Below are 11,047 nucleotides of genomic sequence, written 5' to 3'. Positions count from 1 at the left end.
TGCAGCTAGTTTGTTTATGTTTACTGCTGTCGGCACCATCTTCACGAGACAAAGGTACTGTTATCCATCCATCCATTCATTCAGGCAGTCAGCCAGCCAGCCTATTTCAAGGTGCTAGTAAAACACAGAATCTGGGTTTGTGTCACATCATCATTCCTTCATTCATCATTTTTTTTTTCAAAAGACATTTACTAAGGTCATAAGAGCTATTCTGGTCCTAGATGCAGACGCACCGGGTGCCACGTTACCCTATAATAACCCTGATATACTATACCACCACCGCTGGTTAAACAGTACTGCCTGTCAAAGCAGTAGCCTCTGTTGAGTCAACATCTCCTCTGGAATATACAGTCGCAAAGGTCAAATCCCCACTCTGTGGTGTTTGGTACTAACCTCATACAACTGCCTCTTTATAGGTCAGTGCCACGTCTGCTGTATAAATAAAGCACTTAAAGTGATAGTTTAGCGCAGTAGGTGAAATGTTTTGTGCATGGAGGAGGTTTGGCCGCTACACACAATTTCTGGAAGTATTAGATGTGGTGTATAATCTACGTACATATATTATTCTGAATATAGGCTTTAACTGCTAATCGCATTGGCTCTAAGCATCTTCTTAATAATAACCAAATTAGTATATATCCCCTCCAGTCTTGCTGAGCGGTAACTGACCTGCCATAATCATTAATAAGTGAATTAAATAATAATAATAAAAATACATGCATATACACCTACCCAAATAATAGTGCATAAAATATGTGCACAAAAATAAGTCCAGAAAAGATTGTAACATTTGCTACTGCTGTAGCTGCCTGTTACCTGCTAACCTCAAGGGCTTGGGTTTCATCAACCCGGACACATTGCCCAGGTGGATGTATGCTGATCTAGTCATATGAAATAACCATTGTCATTACTGTAAAATGAATCGTTAACACGTTCACGAGTGAGCGTCGTTATTGCAGCGACACGTGCTCGCTTTGTTAAAACGTTGCATTCGAGCCCTCTCGGGCAGTTTGTTGTTCTATTTGTGGCACATCGTACAATTGCTACATTGTAACATTCACAAAAACTCAATGGCAACATTATGTCAACAGTGTCACGTTTTACAAACTTACCGTTTCCTTCTTTTGTAGCTTCGGGCACGTCTACTTTATAAAATAACGCTTATCTTCGTCCCTGACTCCCCCGATTTGTTAACAAAAAATGTAGGCCTAGGGGTGTGTTGGTAAATTCAATCTGGAGTGTCAGAGTGCGCTCAGAAAGATGAGTTCAGAGGACGCTCAGAGTGCACACTGGGCGTTCGTAAATTCAGAGCGTTGTCAGATGCGTTGTTAGATTGACCGTTGGTAAATTCCGAGCGTTTCGCTCTCCGAGCGTGGACGCTCTGGCCTGGGAGTAGGGATGACCCCAGCGTTCACAACGGCTGTCAAGCACCCAAGCTAACTGGACATCTTGCTGTCTTCTTCCAGACACAAATGAGATAGCACCTCTCTGCCCATTTATCTCGCCCTAGCAGAGCTTTTTATGTTTTCATGTTGGCGTTGTTGACTGTAACTGTGCTGTTGGCAACAATTGATTATGCTTTTTTTTGCCGACGTTTACTGACACGGTCCATATTCAACGGGTGTTGAGCATTCATAAATCCATCAGTTATTCTGCACTCTGGCACACTCGGACGAAAGTGCTCTTAAATCGGAGTAGATAGCCAGAGTGAATTTACGAACGCACCCCTAGTATCTAGGCAACAGTAAATTGGTGTCTAGTGGGGAGCAGAACGTGACAGCACGCGAACAAAGAGAAGTGCAGAATCCAATGTATTGGTTAACAATGAGGAACCTATGCATTTCAAGACAGGTCAGAATTATTATAACAATTGCTGTGGAGTATCTAATGCATGTTCCTTGCTTTCATTGTAGAGAATTGTTTTCTTCTTCAACAGGACACAATATCTATGATACAAATAATAAAAAGCAAAGGCACACGGGTATATTTCATTTTATTTTAAATGCCAGACATTTCAAAAACACTGTAAATTCAGTTAACTTCCCATATGAAAGAATTGACTTGGCATATTTCGACATGAGGTCATTTCCAAACTGTCAACAAAGCTAATAACAACAGCTAACCTTCACAGAACATCTAATATCCTGACAATCATTTTCAATGCGCTATTTCGCTCAGACATCTCTCCCTGTCCTCTCAGAGAAGCCCTTGACATCATGTTTATGAGGCCTTTGGGGTGAAGAGATGAACTCTCTCTATGAAGACATCCAAGCCCCATTCCTTATCCTTCACGCTTGGGAGAGCACCTGAAGACTGTATATCACAACTCCTCCCTGGAATACGTATCAAATCAAATGAATATTGTGCAACTACCTTGCCACAATTCTCTCCTACAATATATTCTCATATTTCACTCAATTGGTTTTTGTGTTAAATATCAAATTCAGTTCAATGACAGGTATACAAAGGAATATCAATAAAGGTACTATCAATGACAAACACAATTGTATTAATAAAACTCACCAGAAAGTCTGTTTACACAAGGCACATAAAATGGAGGACATATAGAGAGGTGTTAACGAATAACAATGGAAGGTTAATAAACTACACGCATACTCTACTGTATGTTTGAATAAATATGCTCCTCACGTGCATCTAGAACAAATGGAAGACAAATATCATTTGAGCTGTTATTTCAGGGGAAGATCTTACCTTTGAACTATTCAGATTTTTTGTTTTTGTTTGTTTAAGTGTCCAAGAGGTATTGTCAGTCCTTGTCCACGGACGACATGATCAGTGATCAGTGCTGCATACCCGTTACAGACAAAACAAGCTGTGCTTTCCTGTTGAATCTCAGAGGGAGGTCCAGTTCACATGGTCTTACTTTTTCTTTGTCCCGTGGATTGATGGCCACCAAGGAGCCTCTGTGACTCAATGGCACTTAAAAAACAAACGTTCAATAGTTTTAGAAAAATATTATGTTACCCTTTTACAAAAGAAATGCGGGGAAATTGGTTACTGTTCAAATGATCTTTACCTGGAGAATTTGTATTGGTCACACCGGTACAAGGATAGCTTTCCATCTGAACGTTTCAGTTAAGGCATAATCAAAATGATCCACAAAAGGAGTAGATGGAAGGATGGAAACGCAAACGAGATTGGCCCTCAGGAATGCGAACCGAAGTGCATGGTCTTCTTCATACCTTGTAAACCTTGGCACCAGGTATTGCTGGGACCACTTCTTCACTGTAGATCAACTTCTGATCTCCAAAGAACTGCCTGATACCCATCTTAGCTATATCCACATCAACAACTGGGTGTCCCATATCTGCAAGCCTGCGTATCAACAGGTAGGAGGAGATCATTCAGGCATGTACAAGTTCTTTCTAAATAAAAATAAAATAAAAAAAACATGTCTACGGTTATAGAAGTGTAATATTATGTTCGTGTGTGTGTGTTGAATTTCCGCAACCTACCATTTCGTATCAACAGCTTTCCCACATTGTGGGAAGAAAAACCGGACTCCCTTCAGTTCACAGAGAACATTGTCAATATAGCTCTCCAACATCCTATTACATAACAAAATTAGCTATGTTGTACCACTGAAAAAGGCAGTGAAAGGCATCTCAGTCATTTTACACAATAAGCCTATTCACATGACAGACAAATCTTGAATTATTACACTCTGTAATTCCTTGAGAACTACAGCTAGAGATTCAGTAATATCAAAAGAAAAATGAGTACTGAGAGCCAATCACTCCCTCTTTCCAACCTTGCTCCCATTCTCCCAGAGTCCTGACTCTATACGCCTGAGCTTCCATTCTGTAATACCTTCCACCCGCTCAGACAGCAAGAAAATAACAACAGAGGAAATGGGTGGAATGCCAGACCCAATCACATTGCCAAACTGAAATTTTACTGCTGATCAATTCAAATCAAATGTTATTTGTCACATACACATGGTTAGTAGATGTTAATGTGAGTGTAGCAAAATGCTTGTGCTTCTAGTTCCGACAGTGCAGTAATATTGTCACGAATATTACCGACGTTGGCTCCCCTTCTGGTTCAGGTGGCGCTCGGCGGTCGTCGTCGCCGGTCTACTAGCTGCCACCGATCCTTTGTTCTGTGTTCGTTTGTTTTTGTCTAATTGGTTTCACCTGTTCCTTGTTAAGGTTGTTAGGGTGGGGTTATTTAAGTTTGTTTAGCCCACTTCTGTTTGTGCGGCCTTGTTCTACTGTAATTGTGAGAGGTGTTAGTATTTTGTTGTTGTTTTTTTCGCTGTCCTGGTATTTTACCTAAGGGAACTATTTGTTTTAATAGTTACACCTGTGTTGGGTAAATACTATTCTGTTCTTTTGATTTTGGACATTAAAGCGTGTTTTCCCCGCATCCTTTGCTCTCTGCGCCTGACTCCACACACATTCACTCATTGAGCGTTACAAATATCTAACAAGATATCTAACAATTCCACAACAACTACCTAATACACACAATTTAAAGGGGTGAATGAGAATATGTACATGTGCAGTAAGTATATGGATGAGTGATGGCCGAGCGGCATAGGCAAGGTGCAATAGATGGTATAAAATACAGTATTTACATGTGATATGAGCAATGTAAGATATGTAAACATTATTCAAGTGCCATTATTTAAAGTGGCATTGTATAAAGTGTCTCGTGATCCATTGATTAAAGTGGCCAGTGATTGGGTCTCAATATAGGCAGCAGCCTTTCTGAGTTAGTGATGGCTGTTTAGCAGTCTGATGGCCTTGGGATAGAAGCTGTTTTTCAGTCTCTGGGTCCCAGCTTTGATGCACCAGTACTGACCTCGCCTTCTGGATGATAGTGGGGGGTGAACAGGAGGTGGCTCAGGTGGTTGATGTCCTTGATGATCTTTTGCACTATCCATCCAAACACATACAGGCAGCTATAAATAATGAGTCATCCAGAGGCCATTAACCCATAAAATATCATTTCTTCCTTCATAAGTGACAAATCAAATATTGTATGTGTGAAGCTTGATGATAGTACCATTGACATAAGTCATAAGTAGATGTACACATGATGAATTCAAGAGCAGAGAAGTATATGTAGCCAGTGATGTATATGCATTTGGAAAGTATTCAGGCCCCTTCCATTTTCTGTATTTTGTTACGTTACAGCCTTATTCCAAAATGGATTAAATAAAAATGTTCCTTATCAATCTGCACACAATACCCCACAATGACAAAGCGAAAACAGGTTTTTAGACATTTTTGCAAATTTATTAAAAATAGAAAACATAAATACCTTATTCACATAAGTACTCAGACCCTTTGATATGAGACTCGAAATTGAACTCAGGTGCATCCTGTTTCCATTGATCATCCTTGAGATGTTTCTACATCCTGATTGGAGTGCACCTGTGGTACATTCAATTGATTGCACATGATTTGGAAAGGCACACACCTGTCCATTTAAGGTCCGAAAGTTGACAGTGCATGTCAGAGCGAAAACCAAGCCACAAGGTTGAAAGAATAGTCCATAGAGCTCAGAGACGGGATTGTGTCGAGGCACAGATCTGGGGAAGAGTACCAAAAAAATTCTGGAGCATTGAAGGTCCCCAAGTACACAGTGGTCTCCATCATTTTTAATTGGAAGAAGTTTGCAACCACTAAGACTCTAGAGCTGGCCGCCAGGCCAAACTGAACAATTGGGGGAGAAGGGCCTTGGTCAGGGAGGTGACCAAGAACACAATGGCCACTCTGACAGAGCTCCAGAGTTCCTCATTGGAGTTGGGAGAACCTTTCAGAAGGCCAACAATCTCTGCAGCACTCCACCAATCAGGCCTTTTTGTTAGAGTGGCCAGACGGAAGCCACTCCTCAGTAAAAAGCACGACAGCCTGCTTGGATTTTGATGAAACCAAGATTGAACTCTTTGGCCTGAATGCCAAGCATCACATCTGGAGGAAACCTGGCACTATCTCTACGGTGAAGCATGGTGATGGCAGCGTCATGCTGACTAGTCAAGGATCATATCACCTCCACCTTACCTGTCACCGTAGACCCACCGCAATTTGCATACCGCCCCAATAGGTCCACAGACGATGCAATCGCCATCACACTGCCCTATCTCATTCCTCTTGTCATCTGGACAAGAGGAATATCTACGTAAGAATGCTGTTCATTGACTACAGCTCAGCATTCAACACCATAGTAACCTCCAAGCTCATCATTAAGCTTGATCCCCTGGGTCTCAACCCCCGCCCTGTGCGATTGGGTCCTGGACTCCCTGGTGGATCATTAGCAAAAATTTCTACGAACTTGTTTTTGCTTTGTCATCATGGGGTATTGTGTAAATTGATGAGGAAGAAAATGATTTAATACATTTTAGAATAAGGCTGTAACGTAATAGAATGTTTAAAAAAGTAAAGGGGTCTGAATACTTTCCGAATGCACTGTATATCATGTGCCTCTACACCTGTAGTCAAACATGATTTTGCCAGAGGGAAATCAGCTGAACCTGCTGTCTCAGCAGTTATTTAAATTGTATCATCATTCATTAACTACTGATCCCATACAGCGGCAATACAAAATGGCTACTCACTCTTTATTACAGCTACTACTATTCCATTCAGGTAAAGAGATTTAGAAACTATTTTTACATTTATTTTTCCCTAAACAAAAACGAAATCCTGGATCAGTTATGTTACAAGTCTGGAAATGTATGACTTTTACAATACTGTGTTTACTAATGAGTAAAGAACATGGGTTTATTTATATAAAAACATATTTATTGACATTTCTTCATTCCATCATAAGTAAAAAAATTTCACCCAATTCAAGTCACATCACTAAAAAGCTGAAGACAAGCCACTGAGAGTATTTTTTTCAATATGTCTGTATTTGTAACCTAATAAGAGTCATCACTGGTTCCTCAGTTGGTCTTTAGAGTGATGAGATGCACTTTTTCTGTGAAGAAGTCCATGCCCCGAGCCTTCTCTCTGTCTGTGAGGGCATCCAGTGACTGCAGCAACTCTATATCACAGCTCTTCCCTGGAATTAAAAACACAATCACACATGGAAACTAATCTCTATATCCTCCCCGACAATGTACATATCACATTTATTTCTATGTAGTTTGATCTGAAAAATCAAATACGGACAGAATTACAATCACAGAGACAATCTCCGCCATGAAATAACTTACCAAATAGACTTTGCACTTGCTCGTCGGGCACAAAAAAAGGAGGACCTAAAGAAAAAAGGGGTATTCATTTTAACTCGGATGTACTTACAAGTGACACGCAAGTACACTGCGGTCTAATACAAATAGCATATCATCATTAGCTACAATGCTAGCTACGGGAAAGGCTGTTACCTTTGTATACTTCCGGGTTGTAGAGCAAAGTGTCCAAGAGGTATCGGCAGTCCTTGTCCATTAACGTCGTGATCAGAGCCGCGTACCTGTTACATACAGAAGCGACAGAGTTTGCCATCAGCCAAAGACTCTTCCCATCATGCCATGCTCTGTTCTCATGTTGACTTTCAGAAGAAAGTGAAGTTCATGCGGTCATACTTCTGTCTGTCCCGTGGGTTGATGGCCACCAAGGAGCCTCTGTCCCAAATCCCTCCAAACTGACCCTCAATGGCACTGTTATACAAAGTGAGAGGATGTCATACTGTAAATGGCCTCCTCCTTCTGATCCAGTCAAAAGAGAAAATGTATTGATAATAGTTTAGACTCTTACCTGGAGAAATTGTATAGATCACATTGGTACAAGGAGATATTTCTCTCTGAGCTCTGTGGAAGAAAAACATACGAACCACACAAGTTAAACGCACTGCAACGTTAGCTCTTTCGCTTTTGGAACATGACTGTGCGTATTGGCAGCAGAGTCTTAAAATCATTCTATGGACTCCTTTTACAAACACCAATCATTATCTATGCTGGATCTGTAGCTGGTATGAATAAAATCCAAGACTTTGAACTTCTAGGGTAAGAATGCATTGTTTCCCCTATATGCCACCACAGCAATTGTTTTCATGCGTAGATGTATGCCTCAGGAAGACCACATCCGCAGGAAGAACCCCACACTGCCACCGCTGCTGAAAGAAAATCCTCCAACACCTTGTAACATCTCTTCTTCCACATACTACTCCATTGTAGCGTCATAGCAGCCAACCCAGGCGCTCTCTGGCACACAGTACCTTGTAGACCTTGGCTCCAGGTAATGCAGAAACGGTCTCTTCACTGTAAGTCATGTTACTCTCCTCAAAGAACTGCTTGATGGCCTTCTCTGCAATCTCCACCCCTACAACAGAATGGCCCATATCAGCCAGCCTGGAGTTGAACACGTGGTAAAAGACAGTAATGTCAAATGTCATTTATGGGATGTTAATTCATGAACTGTGACTTTCACTAGTTAATGTTAATTGAGAACACACATTTGTTTGTAATGCACGTTGCTTACCATTTCATGTCCAGAGCTTTCCCACATAGAGGGAAGAAGAACTTAACTCCCTTCCGTCCGTCGAGAACTTTCTCAATATTACTCTCCAGCATCCTAGAAATATAATCAAATTCGTCATATGAAGTTTACCTTATGGGCCTAGGAATAACATGCTGGCAGAGACATGTTAAACAAACATGCATTTAATACAAGCATGAATTCACTCTTTAATCCATGCCATTGTAAGGTAAATAAAAGAGATCCTTACTTGTTTACGTGGGGCCGGTGCCAGCCTGTTTGGTCTTCCCTCCACCGTTCCTCCCACTCTCCCAGGGCCATCACTCTGTCCGCCTGGGCTGACAACATTTTGTTTGTCTGACACCAACTAGAGTTGGTCAATGAGGGGGAACAAAGAGAAAGGATAGGTGAAAATGACCTCTTTCACACAACTGATCCAGAGAGGGAGTTCACGGGTGGTATTCTATGCACACCCACAGACACACGCGTAAAAACAGTCAATATGGACTGTGCCAGGCTAATTGTATAGAATTGTGTCATGCCATTGTAACTCATGATCACTATGTGTGAAAGACTAGAGGTGTGCACTTTGAGGCAAAAACTACAGATACGGTTGGAAGACTTTGGGCTTTTCATATAAAAAGGGCTCTTTGTGCACCTACCAATGTTTAGGGTCATTTGTCAATTGTTCGGGTCAGTCTGTTGAGATATTGTCCCTAAAGAGGATAACACTACTAAAGGGACATGGAGAAGTCCAGACTCCAGACTGACCTAGTAATGGTCAATCATATGCTGATCAGCAAAAATGTTTATTGAGGTGTGTCAAAGATCAGTGTAGGCCTATTCATGAGCAGAATTGCCTCATTTGACAGGGGTGGCCTAAACATGATACAAAGAACAGCTTTCATTCAGGATAAACCATAATTTCACAGGCAACTTTATAGGAAATACAACAGCATGGTATTTTGTAAAGGAACCTCCCCCTATAACACCGATCACCATAGAATGAATTTCATAATCTTGCTGTAGACATTTAGAAATGAGTAAGTGGGCGTATTATTACGATTGTGTTACGCAAGTTTTTAGTAGGCCCAAATAGTAGTCCTGTAAACAGAGCAGCAATTATATCGACTGCATTAGTTACTTTAGCAGTGTGTATTGAAAATAGGTTGCCGTGCGCAGTCTTTCTCTAAGCCAATTCCGATTCGACATAACGTATCAGCTTACCTCGGCTTCCCGCCAAGCATAATAAACATTACGCTGACCAACATAACTGAACTCGACTCGTACATGTCCACGGTCGTCGCTTACCTTCTCAAAAATGTTGATATCGATTTATACGTGATCTTCACCGAGCCACAGCCAATGAGTTGCACAACTGGTGTGGGAGGAGCCTTTGTCAACACTGCTCTTCACGTAATCGACAGCGGATGTTCATTTCAAAGGAGATGTTTTTTCCCGCTCGACTTTCGTCCTCAGCCACGCAAAGGCTCCGCAGAACAGAATACAAAATGTACCCTAGTACAATTTATGTGACAGTACTGTATCTCTTACTAGTTTAAATATGAAATCCTTGCTCGAATCCCACTGAAAAAGGAACCATTCTGGAGTAGTCCTGATTATCGGCAGCAGTTCATTTTAAGGGATCACGTAATTACACTGTAGCACAGGTATTACAATTAATTGTAATAATTCAGTTACACTGTAATAACAACATGTAACTGGTGGTAATCGCAGTCTGTAATTACTGGGATGTAACCACGGAATGCTTTTTACCATGCTTGTTACAAATGTTAAAGTTTTTGAAAGCATCTCAATACCCATATTTCAGCCTTCCCAGTGTCAGCCAATTGAAAACCGACCACCTCATTGACACAACTCTGCAATAAAGGGCTCTGGAGTCTGATGCCCAGGCCCAATGGCAAAAACGGGTTCACAAACGGTTCACATGAAAAACTACTTTAAATTGTTACATCTTTAAAATTACTTTAAGCATCAATTCAACAATTTTAGACACATTAATACAAATTGTGAGATAGTAATGCTAGATAGTGCTTGTCAAATTGTAAACCTATTAAGATTAGTTGAATAATGGTTTATAAATCCACTTAAAATGGTCAAAGACAAATTCTTATTCCATAATTTAACCTTGCAAGAGTTTCACTCTTAGGAGCAGTCTCCCTTTTGGAAGCATCATGTCAAGATCTGCCCATCTGCACAACACGCTCAAAACCTACAACGTGCCCACGTGTTGATACTGACATTATGTTACAGTGTGAAAGAATGGGGTCGAGTTCGAAGGTCAGTGTGCAGAATCAAGACATGAAAGATTGCAGCGAAAGAAACATTGTTGTCGGTCAAAAAATGTAAACACAGGAGAGAGAAAGTTTTCTCCAGTGTGCCAGTGGCCATCGTAGGTGAGCAATTGCCCAATGAAGTCGGTTACAACGCCAAACTGCAGTCAATTCAAGACCCTGGTGAGGGCAATGAGCATGCAGATGAGCTTCCCTGAGACGATATCCTTTTGTTGTTTCCTCAGCTGTCTGGATGGCTAGTGTCAGATGATCCTGCAGGTGAAGAAGCCGGATGTGGAGGTC

At 41.1% G+C, this 11,047-nt stretch overlaps 1 protein-coding gene and 1 pseudogene across 2 annotated transcripts; both read right to left on the bottom strand.

The window, feature by feature from the left end:
- Window positions 1–2,746: 2,746 nt before the first annotated feature.
- LOC135549104 (probable thiopurine S-methyltransferase) lies at window positions 2,747–3,821 on the bottom strand (annotated as a pseudogene).
- Window positions 3,822–6,751: 2,930 nt separating this feature from the next.
- LOC135550062 (probable thiopurine S-methyltransferase) lies at window positions 6,752–9,843 on the bottom strand. 2 transcript variants are annotated; one of them, XM_064980523.1, is made up of 9 exons: window positions 9,762–9,843; window positions 8,701–8,817; window positions 8,454–8,546; window positions 8,191–8,323; window positions 7,731–7,783; window positions 7,559–7,633; window positions 7,361–7,446; window positions 7,190–7,234; window positions 6,752–7,035 (listed from the first exon to the last, which is right to left on the bottom strand). In XM_064980523.1, exons 2-9 carry the CDS (start codon window positions 8,796–8,798, stop codon window positions 6,917–6,919), a joined length of 702 nt encoding a protein of 233 aa, XP_064836595.1. In that variant the 5' UTR covers window positions 8,799–8,817; window positions 9,762–9,843; the 3' UTR covers window positions 6,752–6,916. The 2 variants fall into 2 exon arrangements, with proteins under 2 accessions (XP_064836595.1, XP_064836594.1); XM_064980522.1 differs by having other exon boundaries at window positions 9,678–9,772.
- Window positions 9,844–11,047: the final 1,204 nt, after the last annotated feature.

The sequence above is a fragment of the Oncorhynchus masou genome, chromosome 12 (assembly GCF_036934945.1).
Source record: "Oncorhynchus masou masou isolate Uvic2021 chromosome 12, UVic_Omas_1.1, whole genome shotgun sequence".
Lineage (NCBI taxonomy): Eukaryota > Metazoa > Chordata > Actinopteri > Salmoniformes > Salmonidae > Oncorhynchus > Oncorhynchus masou.
Note: the sequence above shows the minus strand (reverse complement) of the source record. Positions and strands in the feature narration are given on the sequence as shown.